This window comes from Lissotriton vulgaris, chromosome 6, assembly GCF_964263255.1.
Source record: "Lissotriton vulgaris chromosome 6, aLisVul1.2, whole genome shotgun sequence".
Lineage (NCBI taxonomy): Eukaryota > Metazoa > Chordata > Amphibia > Caudata > Salamandridae > Lissotriton > Lissotriton vulgaris.
In genome coordinates, this window is record NC_141694.1 from 1008648827 (window position 1) to 1008664932 (window position 16106).

Here is a 16106-nt window from a genome sequence, read left to right on the forward strand (position 1 = left end):
GTTTTTGGATTGGATTGGATTGGATACATTAAAACAATTAACATCTAAATAGCAGAGTAGACCGTTTCCTATTGTCAATCAAAGTGGTTTTGGAACAAGAGGATTTTCAGTACCTTTTTGATAGTTGGCAGACATGGATTGTAGTGTACCTTATTTTTTGTATTTGTGAATTCCCTGTTCTTGTGGCACTTAGTTCTTGGGAGGATTAATACAAACCTGGAGCAGATTATCTTAATTTGTTCAGACCGAGCCAGAAGGGTTTGGTACCCAGAGCACCCGAGCATTTGTCCTCTGATCAGGCTACCACTTTTAAAGGATCACCTGTCTCAGCAACAAGGAAGGGTCTGTCATCCAAGTGTCTAGAACCTACATCTCCATGCATGGAGATTGAGTGGCAGAAATTGAACACATTTGGCTTGCCGACCGTGGTAGATGGTCATCTTTGCGCCCAGAGGCTGTGAGAAAGTGCCCTCTTTCTGCATGGTTGCCCCCACTTTTTACTGGAATAGCTGATGTACTTGACTGAGTGTGCCCTGGGCTCCTGCTAATCAGGTACCCAGGGCCTATGTTCTTTCCCTAAAACTGCATTGAAGCCTAAACCCAATTAGCATCTCTGGCCACAAGTCAGCCCCTGGTAAATGTTAACTCAGCTTCCCAGGGCACTGTGACCAGACAAGGCCTCTAAGGGCTGCAGCACTTATTGTGCCACCCTTAGAGGTTCTGTACCATGACACTCACACACTGCTTTTGCAGGCTACGTGTCTTGGTGCAGAAGAAAGTGAAGAGTCAACATGGCACACATCCTTCTGTGCCATGCCTACAAACCACTGCCCTGGCATAGATCAGTCACCTCTCTAGCTGGGTGCACTATACCAGTGACGAGGGTACAGGTGCATGAGCCCTGTACCCCTACCCCTAAGTCCTTTCTTTTTCTTTTTTAAATCCTTTTTATTAAACAAAAATCCAACAAAAGCAAAACACACCAGGCGACATTAGCAGTTCTTACAGATTACTTGATGACATTCCATACGTTCAAAATAATATATACGTGAGACAAGTGATGGATCAAGGGGACACATGCACACCCACTTCCTCTAGACGTATCGGAGGTGCGCAAGCATCTCCCCGGTAATGATTCCAAGCCTCCCAGACCTTGCCCCACTTCTCAGGACACCCCCTTGCAACATAAACTTACCTTTCCCTAAACATGCACCAGTCTAAATCCTCCACCCACTTCTCGATCCGGGGAAACTGGCTGGCTCCCCACAGCTGGGCAATATTACGCTTAGCCATCATGAACACCAATGTTGCCCATTGCTTTTTATATGCATTCAGATCCGTGCGTTCCCAGACGTTCAAAATACAATTGCTGGCTAAGGCCGAATCTCTACCCCCAGGACGTCTCGCAGCGTATCGTGGATCTTCCCCCCAATACGCCTGCACACCAGTGCAGTGCCACAATATATGTGAGAACGTCCCCAGTTCCCCACAGCCCCTCCTGCATTCCCCACCCTGAGAGCGGACCAGACATGGCCCATGACATATGACCTGTGTAAAATCTTTAGTTGAACCAACCTGATCCTCATCTGAATCGCCACCACCCGCGGGGAGGAAACCGTCTCCTGCCAGTCCTCATCATCCAGTTCCAACCCATCCTCATTCCAGTGCAGTCTTATAAGCACCAGCGGATCGCCCATGTTATTTATAAGTTTCTTATAAATAAGAGAGATGCTTTTCTCGGGAAGATGCCCGTCCAGCACCTGGTCTTCGAGAGGGAATGCGTCGCGGATAGTCGTACCCCTGGGAATGTGTGTGAGTAGGATCTGAAGATAACGGAAATACTCAGTCCTGAAGTTGGTATTGTTGCCTAAGGGAGTTAAATGTATGAACTGTGCCTCCCCCCCCCCCAGGCATCTGTAATATGCGTGATCCCTATAAGGTCCCATTTATCAAAGCCTTTAGGCTTCCATAAATTTCCAAACTTCTCCAAGCTCCACAAAGGGGTGGCAAGTGTGAGCCTCCCCTCCCACTTAAGGTGTCTGTTGGCCTCATGCCACACCTGGACGGCATGAGCCGTTGGTCCTGCGAGTCTAAAGTTCTCTAGCGTAGTCGCCTCCCGGTAGCTGTCATTGGTCCATAGCGTATCCAGGGTCCCCGGGGGGTCCATATATATTGCGTGATTTACCGCTGCCAACTGGGAAGCCCAGTAGTATTTTTGTAGGTCCAGCAATCCTATCCCCCGTCATACCAGGGAATGGTAAGTTTAGAGAATGGTATGCGGGGCTATGCGGGGCTTTCCATCCCAGAGAAGCTGTCTCTGGAGGGCCTCTATTTCCCTGGAAATAACTCCAATAACACATTCAACACAATCTGTCAAGTTTCATCCATAGAGAAACTTTCCTCCCCTCACCAAATCCTTGGAATGATAGCGAGAAAGGTAAGGACAGACAAGCCTCCATAGGCTGCCATTATGTGTCTGGAAAAGGGATACCATGCCTTTAAGGAACTCTCTGGAGACCCTTTGTATCCCAGCATGCTAAGCCCCTTCCTTTTACTTTCAGTTCTTTTTTCCGGCTCCTGCTAGCAGGACCCTGGAGCATTGAGCTCTCCCTTTTTGGGTAATTTGTTAACTTTTTGGCACTTTTAAAGTGTTAGAGTGTGTTCACTCGACGTAGTTTTGCCTCTTCTTCACTTTTTTGGTGATTTGGCCACTCTTTTATCAAATATGCCTGCCTTATTTGAGAAATGTCCAGAGTGTGCCAGGAAGAAGGCAAGATCTGCCTGCAGTTTTCAAGTAGGACCCTGAAGGACAGAGAGAAGATCAGGCTCCAAGGACTGGAGCAAAGAAGACAGCAAGGTCAAGGTGGGTTTGGGCAGGAAGGGGCTTCTTCCTCTGCCCGTGCTGAGCCCTCTGGGGGGCTCCCCAGTAAGAAGAAGGCCAGAAAACACCAGCGATCTCCGTCGACGTTGATAGCCTCGACGTCGGCGTCGAGAGGAATGACCACGGTCTGCTCCCTGTCTCCCCAGGCCTCTGGGTCGAGTCGAGGTCGAGGGGATTGACGTCGAGACCTCTGATGAGGTCGACGTCGAGAACAGCTTCGTTGTCGAGTCATCGACGTCGAGAGCGCAGGCGGTCGACTCGACGTTCGACGTCGAGAAGGAGATCATCGACGTCGAGAAGGAGATCATCGACGTCGAGAAGGAAATCATCGAGAAGGAGATCATCATCGACGTCGAGGAGGCATTCATCGACGTCGAGGAGGCGTTCATCGAAGTCGAGACGGTGTTCGTCGACGTCGAAACGGCGTTCGTCGACATCAAGACGGCGTTCGTCGCTGTCGAAAAGGCGCTTAGCGTCGAGGAGGAGAGCATTGCCCTCCAGGAGGTGTTCCAAGGCCAGGACTGTGTCTTCGGTCACCACAAGTCCACGGTTGCGACGGTGCCGTCGCTCGGCTACCAGGGGTTCGGCCTCTAGGTCCCCCCCTTCAGGTCAGGCGAAGAAAAGGAAAAGAGGGGAAGAGGCTCCGGGCTCGGGGCACTCACAAGTTTATTCTCCCACCAAGCCAAGGTCACCTACACCGCCTCCGTTACCGAAGGACCCTCCTCCACGTAAGCCGACGCCGCCTCTGCCTCCTGTTCCTCCTCATCATTTTCCACCTCATACACCACCACCTCCGCGAGGTCCGCCTCGTTACCACATCTTCCAACACCGCCTACGGGACCACCGCAACCTAGGCTCCAGTTTAGGTCTCCCCAGAGCCCTCCGCTGCGGCCCGTGGAACGTCCGAGGCCGCGGAGGTAGAGATCTCGCTCCAGACGGAGGGATAGATCCAGGAGTCGCCGTCGCTCTTCTACAAAACCAGACGGCGCCACAGGAGGGACAGGTCGAGGTCCCGCTACACGGATAGCTCTAGTGCCTGGGACTATTCACCTACCCTGAAGGATTCCCCTCGGACGAGGGTGTCTCCAGTAGACGACAGTGTCCTTCCAGGATGTGTTGCTATGAGGGGCGGCTAAGCTGGGCATCACGCTCACTGTGCCCGCGCCACTGACATCCGTCATCTTCGAAACGCTGCACAAGAAGCAGTTGTCTCGTCCTTTGCTGCCCTTGGTGCCTAGGCTGGTAGAACCGTCCATGGAACTGTTCCTCACGCCTGCGTCTATGAGATCTGCACCTTCAAGGCTGCAGAAGAAATATAAGGCTCCTGACTCGGACCCAGCATTTCTTCGGGTGGATACCACGCCTGACTTGGTGATCGCGACGGCGGCAAGAAAACAACACGCCACCACCCCATCATCAACAGTGCCTCCTGACAAGGCGAGCCGCTGGATGGATTCGGCAGGCAGGAAGGTTTGCGGGACGGCCTCCACATCGATGAAGGCCGCGAGTGCCTCAGCCCTGTTGGGACGTTACGATCGGGCTCTGTGGGAGTCCCTCCAACAGTTTGCGGAACTCCTTCCCCGGGAGATGAGGGAAGATTTCCAAGAGATCCTCGCTGAAGGGCTGCTGGTTCCCAACCAGGTAATAAGTACGGCTGCAGATTCTTCCCTCTTGGCAGCCCACGGGTACTGCCATGGGGTTAACCTGAGGCGCCACGCCTGGCTGCGTCTTACATCCTTGAAGCCCGAGGCACAGCAGAGGGTTGCTAACGTACCCTTTTCGGGCAAGACACTCTTCGGGAAACATGCAGACGACGAGATGGCCCGCATGAAGGCGGAGGTGGAAACCCTGACAGCCGTCGGGTTGGAAAAGCCTAAGGAACAGAAAAAGACCTTCCGCCAGTTCCAGAGGCGGTACGGGGCGCAAGGCAGAGGGCAAGGTAGACAGGCTGGACAGCAGCAGCAGTTCCAGCGGAAACAGTTCCAAAAGGGCCAGAGGGGCCGAGGTGGTCAAAAGTCTTCCTCCGCGACCAAAGGCCCGGCTGGGTCTAGGCCCTGAAGTGCTTCTTCCCCTTCATCCGTTACCCGCTCCGGTGGGGGGAAGCATTCAACATTACCTGGCAGAGTGGAGAAACATTACTCAGGACAAGTGGGTGCTGAATATTGTTTGCAATGGATACAGTCTTTGTTTCACCAGCCCGCCTCCAGCAATTCCACCGGTCGGCTCGCAGTTCCAACTGCGCGAGCTCCAGGCGGAGGCCAATACCCTGTTAGGAAAAAGGGCAATAGAAGACGTCCCTCTGTCTCAAAGGGGAAAGGGTCTTTACTCACGCTTCTTCCTAGTACAGAAGAAGGACAAGAACGAGTTCAGACCCATTCTGGATTTGCGACAAGCAAACAAGTGGATTCGCAGAGAAAAGTTTTGCATGCTGTCTTTGCACCAGATTTATCCTCAGCTGCAGAGAGGAGACTGGCTGTGTGCGATAGATCTGCAAGATATGTACTTCCATGTGCCCATTGCACGGAAACATCGGAAGTTCTGCGCTTCCTTGTCGGCACCAATCACTATCAGTACACTTTACTACTGTTTGGACTGAAGTCTGCACCCAGGACTTTTTCCAAATGCATGGCTGTGGTAGCAGCGCACCTGAGAAAGAACAAGGTGTTTGTCTACCCGTACCTGGACGATTGGTTGATCAAGGCCTCCACCTTCCAGGAAGCACAATTGCACTTCAACAGGACGGACGTCCTGTTAAACCGTCTGGGGTTGCACATAAATCTGTCCAAGTCTGTCCCGATTCCTGTACAGTGCCTGCAGTACTTGGGAGCCTCCATCAATACGCTGTCGGCAAGCGTGTCTCCTGCGGAGGAGAGACGCTTATCCATCCTTCGGAAGGCGCAGGCTCTCATAGCTGCTCCATCTACAACAGTGAGGACGGTGTCTTCTCTACTGGGATCGATGGCCTCTTGTATCTTCCTCACTCCTCACGCGGCCTACACATGAGGCCGCTACAGGAATGTTTGGAGGACCAGTGGGACCAGAGGAAAGGGTGTTGGGACGACCGGATTCAGTTGTCTCTTCACGCCCAACAGAGGGGTTCCTTTCCACAAGGACATCCCGACTCAGACTATCGTTACGGATGTGTCTCTCCTGGGATGGGGAGCACATTTAGACCATCTACAGATCCAGGGAACGTGGTCTCCGACAGAGTCCACGTATCACATCAATTTCCTGGCACTCAGAGCTGTTCACTTGGCACTGAAGGCCTTTCATCCGTCCTTCCAGACCAACTCCTTGCTTGTGCAGACAGACAATACGACACGATGTATTACCTCAACAAGCAGGGGGGCTCGAGATCGCGCACACTGTCACAGGAAGCGCAGGCGATCTGGCACTGGCTGCTAGCCAGAGGACTGACGATAACGGCAACTCATCTGCCAGGTGTGCAGAATGTTCAGACGGACGCCCTCAGCAGGTTGCCTCACGAAAACCACGAGTGGGTCATAAACGACGAGGTGCTCGACGACATCTTCGCCATGTGGGGCACTCCAGACGTGGATCTATTCGCCACCGCAGAAAACCGCAAATGCCGCGACTTCGCCTCGAGGTATTACCAGCCAGGGACTCTGGGGAATGCGTTATGGATCAGCAGGTCGAAAAGCTTTCTGTACGCTTTTCCACACATTCCCCTGATTCCAGCGGTGCTCATCAAGCTGGCCCGATCCCGGGTGCGGATGATCCTCATTGCGCCGGAATGGCCCAGACAGTGGTGGTTCACGGACCTGCTTCACCGGTCGATCCTACCTCATCGGCGGCTTCTGTGTCGGCCGGACCTTCTTACGAAGTTCGGGGGCAGATGGTGCACCCCAACCTCTCATCGTTGAGTTTGGTGGCATGGCTCGTGAGATAGATCTTCCTGAGGATTGCATGGACATATTGAAGGAGGTTAAGAGGCCATCTACTAGGACCTCTTCTGCTTACAAATGGAAGAGATTCTGCATCTGGTGCATGTCTAAGAACTATGATCTGACGACCTGCAAGGAAGATGTTATCCTTCCATACCTTCTGTATCTAGCTCAGTCTGGCCTTAATTTTCATTCCATTAAGGTTCATCTAGCTTCATTGACTGCTTACAGAAAAGGCCCTTCACAGACATCCTTCTTCCAGATTCCTGTGATTAAGGATTTTTTGGAAGGGTTGAAGAAGGTGTTCCCTTCTGTTCGGCTTCCTTCGCCTTCATGGGAACTGAATGTGGTACTGTCCAGGCTGAGGAAGGAACCCTTTGAGCCTATTCATAAGGCTTCATTGCAGCACCTGTCTTGGAAGGCGGCGTTCCTGGTGGCCATTACATCGGCCCGCAGGGTGAGTGAAATTCAGGCATTGTGTTGCCAGGAACCTTATACTGTATTTCATCCTGCTAAGGTTGTTATGCGTACTCACCCTAAGTTCCTTCCCAAGGTGATTTCTGATTTTCATGTTAATCAGACTATAACTTTACCAACATTTTTCCAGAATCCTTCCACTCCAGCGGAACGGTCTCTTCATTCCCTGGATGTCAGGAGGGTGTTGAAATTCTATCTGGATAAGACCAAGGATATCCGTAGATCCGACCAGCTGTTTGTCAACTATGGGTCGGTTAGGACTTGTCTGGCTACTTCGAAACCGTCCATCTCTAGGTAGATTGTGTCATGTATCCAGCTCTGTTATCAGAAAGCGAATAAGACATTAGGGGGTAAGCCTAAGGCTCATTCTACCAGGGGCAAAGCAGCTACAACAGCGTTGCTTCGAAATTTTCCCATTGCAGAGATCTGCAGGGTGGCCACTTCGAAGTCGGTCCACACCTTTGCTAAGCACTACTGTCTGGACTCGGATGCCAGGGCAGATGCTCAGGTTGGGCATGCTTCGCTGCGGAATTTGTTCGCACAATAGTGGTGTTGTCTATATTTCTCCACCACCGGGTTGTTTTGGGATGGGCTTGCCATTCTATTCACTAGATTATGAAGATTATGACTATACACAGAGATCCCTTACTAGAGAAGGATTTGTTTCTTACCTGTAACTCCAGTTCTGTAGTAGGGGTATCTCTGGTATAGTCATGAGCGCCCGCCCTCCTCCCCGGTGTAGAAAATGATATTGTAATGTATGCTACATGCCTTGCTTTATGCACCTCCAAAAAGAACTGAAAGTAAAAGGAAGGGGCTGAGTATGCTGGGATACCGAGGGTCTTCAGAGAGTTCCTTAAAGGCACGGTATCCCTTTTCCGGACACATAATGGCAGAATATGGAGGCTTGTCTGTCCTTACCTTCCTCTATCATTCCAAGGATTTGGTAGGGGGAGGAAAGTTTCTCTATGGGTGAAACTTGACAGATTGTGTTGAATGTGTTATTGGAGTTATTTCCATGGCATTTCTAGTTGAAGCACTGGACAGTGTAGCCTTGTAGGTACAGGCTGCATTATTGTCTTTCATTTTCTCTTAAGTGTCTATGCAGGACTGCAATGAAGACAACTTAAGAGATTATTTTTGATTGCTCCGGGGTCCACGCACATGGGCGGTACTATTCACTAGATTATGTCTATAACAGAGATACCCCTACTACAGAACTGGAGTTACAGGTAAGAAACTACTCCTTCTTAAGATTCATTTTCTACTTCTTTCCCCCTTCCTTTCAGTTTCCTTTAATTGTATACATGGTTTTATTGCACCTGCAGATCTACTCTTATCTGTCTATTCTCCATCCAGAAAGTGCAATCTGTTTCTCAAATCCTGCTGTTTTCCACTCGATTTCTTTTTAGTCAGTGTCTCTAATGCTCTCTTTCTCCTCTGCCTCCTAAGCACTTGAACTCTCATCCACTTTATGGCCACGCCTACTTCACATCTAATTGTCTCTCTTCCAAAGAAACCGTTCTCTTGAGTACTTTTTAGGTCGAGCCTATAGTGGCAGCGCTCATGCGCTGCTCGCTTTGCGAGGCATGCAGTATTCAGTATGGAGTGGAAGCTCCGTGGAAGCTCTGCCCACTCTCCGCCCATCTTTTTCATTGGCTTAGTTCCTAAATGCTGCTTTCCGATTGGTTTTAGGCTTGTTAGTCCCTCCTCATGACTGCCATGTCATCATTTGTATCCTTCCATGGCTACTGGCCTCTTTACTTTGAACACTATTTTCTTCCTGTGTACGTCACGGTGCATCACATATAATGGTACATGCACCTTCCATATTTTTTGCCAGATCAAAGTGTTAGCTCCATATGCCACATATATTCTTAGACTTCTTTGGCATCCTGTGGCTTTGCAGGTAACCTTCTCCGCCTCTATTTACCAGTCCATGTTTTGAAACCGTTTATTAAATGTCAGTATTTATTTATTTTATTTTATTTATTTATTTATAAAATTTTATACAGCGCAAACAAAATCCCAAAGGATAGCAGAGCACTTTACAAAAGGATGGAAGGATATAAATGCAATATCGACATCAAGTAAGAATACAAGACCAGAATAATACCATAATTACAAGACAAAGGATTTAAGGAGAGTAATGCAATAAACCGGTATATAGCGGGCTACGAAGGAGAGCACACAATGAGGTACAGAAGATCAGAATCAAATGATGGTACAATGGTTGTAGGATCAATGACTTTGAGCAGGTGAGCCTAGCCCAGTTGGGGTAAGAATTTGTTCATTAGGAATCTTTTGGCTTCCAGTTTGAAAGCAGTTGTTGAGGAGATTCTGTGTACTTCCGGTGGAAGAGAGTTCCCTATCTTAGGGGCAGGGCCCGTGAAAGCTTGGTGACTAGTTCTCTTTTTCCTAAGAATGAGTGGTTTCAGGAGGAAAGTGTTACCACTTCTGAGGCTCTACCGCTACAGGATAATTCAAGCTTTTGCACTAGGTACCTGGGAGTTTTGAAGTGCAGGGCTTTGTGCATCAGAACGGCAATCTTTAACTGGATTCGAGCTTGATAGGACAACCATTTAAGAGATTTTAGGACTGGGGATGTGTGCTCATTTCGTTTGGAACCTCTGACCAGTCTAGCTGCAGCGTTCAATGACGTCCTTGTTGGAGCAAGGGTGTATTTGGGAAGGCCACAGAGGGTAGCGCAGCCGTAGTCTAGCCTCGGCAAGACAAGTGCTTGGACTACCTGCTTGAAATCCTTTTGTGGAAGGAATGGTTTGATGTTTGTAAGTGTTCTCATCAAGTGATTAGCTCTCTTACACACATTGCTGATGTGATTTTTCATATTCAGGTGCTTGTCCAGGGTGATTCTGAGAGATTTGGCTGAGTCTATGATGAGAGGGGTGCCGTTAAAAGCAGTGAGGTGATTCAGCCAAAGGTCTAGCTTGTGGATGTGGTTCGGAGGAGAGATGAGAAGGAAATCAGTTTTGGAGGTGTTGAGCATGAGATTGTTCTCAGTTAACCAATTTTGAGTAAATGTTAGGATAGCGTTGAGTGAGATGATGTTATCCGGGGATGAGATTTTCAAATAAAGTTGTGTGTCGTCCGCATACATATCAGTACCTCTTGACTACTATTTTGGTTGGGACAGGGGAGTTGTCTTTACCCCACATCTACAGTACCTTGATTATACAGTTTCTTGCAGCCGAAATCATTGGCACCTCTCATAGAGTTTTATTCACACTACTCCAGAATACCTAAGTCATTGGCCATTTAAACCATAGGTGACATTTTGGAGAACATACAGTAGCCTGGGCACAATCATCATTTTGTACAGTGCAGCTCTCCTGAAAATGTTTTAACTACCAGTTAATAGTAAGTCTAACCATGAGACTGATCAAAGGGAATAGAACAAAGGGGTTTCTTAATATGGTGTAGTTAATGTTGTAAGTGGTTATTGAATACTAATCTGGTAGGATCTATAGTGGTAGTTGTTATAAAGAAACAAAATTCATTATGAAATGTCTTGGTTTATTCATTCTTGGCTGCTATTCCTTCTTGTTTTACCAAGACATTGCGCAAATCAATTGTTAACTGCCCAATAAGTTTCATGTTAGCTAACTGCTTCTTTTTTTGTGATCAAGGTACTATCAGCGTTGATGGGCAGGATGTGCGCCAAGTAAATCCTCTCTCGTTAAGGAGCATCATCGGCACAGTAAGCCAGGTAAGTCAAATGTCACTGTTGAACTGAATTAATATAATTTATTATATATTTAAGAAATGTATAGCACACTAACCTAACCTGGCTTTAGGGGTGCTCTTTGAAAAGCCCCATTAAGAACAAAATATACAAGAAATGTATTCATTAGTGTGCAAGAACTATTCAGAAAACATTAAATTGGTCCTCAGAAGGGAAGATTAATAGAATAATTTTGAGCTTTTTCTCAAGGCAGCAGCCTGGTAAAACCCATTAAAAAGCGAGATCCGAGCTTTATAATGTTGTCCTTGAGAATAAGTTAGTCTCTTCACATTCGTCACTGTTTTAGTGTAGTAATTCAGAAATTCTTTCCTACATGCTCCAGTCAGTCATTGTTTATTATGTTGAAAGCAGTTCCCTATAAGCTTGAATGCAGAATTTGTCAGTTGTTGTCTCTTTAAAGAGAAAATTTGCCTACCGGGATTTGAATAGTAAATATTAATAAAAAAGAATAATAAAAGCTAGGCAACATGGGCCTTGTGACATGTGCAACCTACAAGATTGTAATGCTCTTTGAGTATCTTGCTTAGTTTCCACAAACATGTTGCTGTTCTTTTGACTCTCTACTTTAAACTGGATCTCCTAGTTGTGTTAACCCTTATCTAGACCTGGCTAGGCCTCTGAAAAGTGACTTGATGACATATTCTCTGACTTTCATGGATATCACTCCGTTGTAGACAAGCTGACAGCAAAATATTTGTTTCAACTTCCGTTCCTATCCCCTAAACAATTACCACACCCCCACTTTAAGTGGTGATGTGCATTCTTTGTATTGCTCTACTATCTTCGGTGTCCCTTAGGTCCAAGGACACAAATACTGCTAAATACAGAACAACAGATGCCCACTCACATAAACATTACACAAAATCTTTCTAGATTGTTCTGCCATGTAGTCATGTGCATAAAGCAGTTTCAGAAGGATGTCCTTTGTAGATGGCCGCCTTGGTAGCTAGCATTCTTCAATGATGAATGCTTTTGCCTGAAGATTCCTCACCTCATGAATCTTTCCCAGGCATCCGACGATGCAAAAAAAGTTGAAAAAGCTTTCTGGCATCAGTATGAATGAATGAATGAAATTTTATTTGCATAGTTACTAAAAACCATTGCAATATCTCCATATTTAAAAAAAAAAATACATATACGTACTGTACATTTCATCATATACTTAATATTGCATATAAAACGATATAATTTAAAATCTTATAAGTTAAATACAAATTTACAATGATGTTCATCTTGACTTCATTTCTCTTTATAGACTTAAAAGGAAAAAAGGTCGGGTTCCAATGTCCTCTTTCCTCCGCCTTCATAGGTTTGATAATATTAGGTAAACATTTTAAAATGTGGTTCAGCCTTGTCGAAAAGCAGCAAGTTAAGTTAAGATTCAAGTTTCTTCATCTTTTTCACCACCTCCTTCATAAACTTCACAAAACTGCAGTTTAACTGCGGATCATCAGGAGTGAAGCAAGCAAGAACTGCATGCCTTCGAGTACGTATTCCTCGTTGGTTGAACAGAAATTTCAGCATGCGTTTCCTTTCCTCTGTCAATTTGTCGCAGGAGCACAGCAAATGTGGCATATCCTCCTTTGCCTTGCTACATAAACGGCAGAGGCAGCCCCCTTTGTCCCTCAACCAATGAGGGAGATGGGTTCTACAGGGTAACAGGCCTAATCTGAATTTTAAAAACTTCAATTTTGTAGTCCTTGAGTATCCCAAGTCGAGATAACTCTGTTGGCCTTGTTGCGAGTAGGAGTTTAAGACAAACCATCCGTGTGACCTCTTGACAACTGTCGTCTTATCTTCAATCCATGAAAGATACCTTGTTGTTTTCTTTACCAGCCTTTTGACTGTAGTATGATTAGTAGAGGTATTCTGGCACCAGTAGGTGGCACCACAGCTCCAACTCGTTGCTGGTACCTCCCTGGATGTGACATCACAAAGCTAAATATGGCGCCATGTTAGAGCTTTTACATCAGTGCTGCTTTTTCTATGTCCTTTGGCATGGCTCTGGAGTTGCTCTCTGTTGCTGAATTTCTCTTATAGTTTTGAAGTGCTTTAGGATCACTGACACAGAAGAAGAGGCCAGATTTCCATAGATGCTACTGTTCTAGTGGCTCTTCTTCAATTGTACACAACGTCTTTTCCATTAGGTTTGAACTTTATAGGTGCTTTCTGGCCCGTGGCCAGCTGTAACTGCTTGCCTTCAGCGTCTGTTGAGTACTGAGCTGGCCCTTGTATCTGGAGGTCAAAACAAGTTTCAGCCCCCTCTTCATAACCTGTCTATCTACCATATAACTTCTTATTCTAACTTCAGAACTTACCTTCAGGGAGTCTTGTTTATCCGAATGTTGGTCCCAATGATAAGATGGGGGGAACACCAAAGACGCATACCTGTGAAAACTGCCATCGGGCAGTGCCGTGAGGGAAACGGCCGAGGTCCAACACGCCGGGAGGCTACAGGAGGCGGTCGACTACAGCGGACCACACTCCCCAGCAACCACTTGGCCGGCGGCGCGCCCGTGACGCGTGCAGAGCGCCCGGAGGCGCCAGTAAAAGCCTGACCCCCCGGGACCCCAGAGGGGGAACACCAAAGACGCATACCTGTGAAAACTGCCATCGGGCAGTGCCGTGAGGGAAACGGCCGAGGTCCAACATGCCGGGAGGCTACAGGAGGCGGTCGACTACAGCGGACCACACTCCCCAGCAACCACTTGGCCGGCGGCGCGCCCGTGACGCGTGCAGAGCGCCCGGAGGCGCCAGTAAAAGCCTGACCCCCCGGGAGCCCAGAGGGGGAACACCAAAGACGCATACCTGTGAAAACTGCCATCGGGCAGTGCCGTGAGGGAAACGGCCGAGGTCCAACACGCCAGGAGGCTACAGGAGGCGGTCGACTACAGCGGACCACACTCCCCAGCAACCACTTGGCCGGCGGCGCGCCCGTGACGCATGCAGAGCGCCCGGAGGCGCCAGTAAAAGCCTGACACCCCCTCTCGCCCCGCGAGTCGCGCGCGGGAGCTAAGCTAGGCTAAGCCCGGGCAAAGGGCGGGCCCTCTGTGGCCCTCAGAGGCCTGAGGAGACTGGTCTGGGCCAGGGACATTGCATCGCCCCATTCGGACTACTATCGTGCTGAGTGCACGTAAGACTTATTTTAATCTTATGATTTGTATTCTTGTGAGTGTGTAGACTTGAGGGTACTTGTGTGAAAGTCTATAAGTTTTAGTACTATTGCCCATGATGTCTAAATCTAAATCTGACAAGGTGATGGTAGGCCCTGCTTCTCTGGATAATTTCATTGTCAGGAAAGTAAACCAGATTATTAATGACAGACGTGCATCCTTGGGGAAGGGTCTTGTGACAGGGGATTTATTAGAAAATTCGCCTATTTCTCAGCCCCAAATCATTGAAGCTAATACGAGTGATGCTATCTCTATTGATCCTCCAGTGCCCATTACAGTGAGTGCTGAGGTTTACTCTGACCCACCAGTGCGGCTAAACGATGATACTGACATAATGAATGAGACCCAACCTGAGACCAGGCCCTTGAGAACCTGTAGAACAGTATCTCAAAAAGATAATGGAAAAAATCACAACTCTAAGGCTAAAAAAAAGGATGGTAAAACAACTAATAGCCCTGCTGTAATAACTCCCTTTGTATTTACAGGTACCAATGGTAAAGGGGCTAATTTATCTTCTGACTTGCTTACTTCACTTATAAAAAGTCTTGAAGTCTCTTTAACAGCAAAAATAGAAGAACTTATTAAACCTTTAACTAATAAAATCGATAATTTAGCAAAGGAAGTCTCAAGGCTGAGTGGTCTGTTATCATCACAGAAGTTAGTAACACCTGGAGGGATTGTTCATTCTGGGGGGAAAGGGAGAGAAACTGTTGAAGTTAATGATATACAGAATAAGGGGAGGGGGAATACTGTTGCAGCAGTACCTATAGGGTCTGTAAGATCTAATACAGTGGATGCTCCTGCGGTAACTGTCCCGCAGTCACATTCATCTATAATCCCCCAAAGCAGTGGAGCCCCCAGACCCCCAAGGTATAATTGTTACCTAAATTTACCACCTGATTGTGCTCCATATGTGGCAGTACTGACTAATGTTCCTCCTTGTGGCACCCATCCTGCATCTCCTTATGACGAATCTCACACTTCCCTGAAAAATAAGACAGTGGCATGGCTTAATAAAAATTGTGGTTTTCCCATCTCATACTCTGACCAGATAATGGCAGTAAGACGTGTGAACTGGGTGGGACCTTCTAAAAAGGCCGGCTCTGGAGACTGTATAGTCATTAATTTCAAACACCCTCAGCACGTGGCAACTGTTCTTTTGAGAGCTTCCTCACTGGTATATAATGAAAATAGTATTTGTGTTCGCCCTCTGGGATATTTTTATGCGCATCTGTGTAAACCTCCACCACAACTGAGCTTAACCAGGCAGGTGTCTGAACCATATACTCCTGTTCAAGACACCCAATTTTTCTATAACATCACCAATCCTTGTGGGTCAATTGGACACACTGATGCTTATAATAGAAGTACCAGTGTGGGGCATTATCGGCATGGCTCCAATTTAACCACACAGAACAGGTATGAAGTGTTATCCGGGCTTGAGCTGTGACTGACGGGTGGCACCTGCGGCTCAGGACACTGTGGCTACAGGTGAATTTACAAATACAAATTTAGATAACCCGGTGGCTATTAAGCCAGGATGTCATGTTGTCTCTTGGAACATTGCTGGTCTTGCGGCTAAAATGTCTGATGTAAATTGGGTGACCTACATTAAGCAATTCACGATCATTTGTTTACAAGAAACTTGGGAGGTGGGTTGTAACCTTTTTTTGGAAGGCTACAAGGCCTTTTATGTGCCAGCTTTGCCGTCATTAAGGGGTAGGCCAAAGGGGGGTCTTGTAATTTTTGTCTCCATACTAATTTTATGTGCAGTACGTAGAATTGAAGCACAGCATACAGGTGTAATGGGCTTAGTTCTATCTGGAGGAAATGTCTGTGTGGGCCTGGTGAACTTCTATAATGCTACTTATGATAGTGCAGGCAGAAATGACATTTTTATACTAAAT

The 16106-nt window shown here is 47.5% G+C and overlaps 1 protein-coding gene across 2 annotated transcripts in view; it reads left to right on the plus strand.

The window, feature by feature from the left end:
- The window catches only part of ABCB10 (ATP binding cassette subfamily B member 10), a 1632094-nt gene that overhangs the window by 1034597 nt on the left and 581391 nt on the right, over positions 1–16106 (plus strand). For both annotated transcript variants that reach the window (XM_086927071.1, XM_086927070.1), the window contains exon 9: positions 10911–10990. In XM_086927071.1, coding sequence (XP_086783197.1) covers positions 10911–10990 — 80 coding nt within the window. The remainder of the gene's footprint in view (positions 1–10910; positions 10991–16106) is intronic.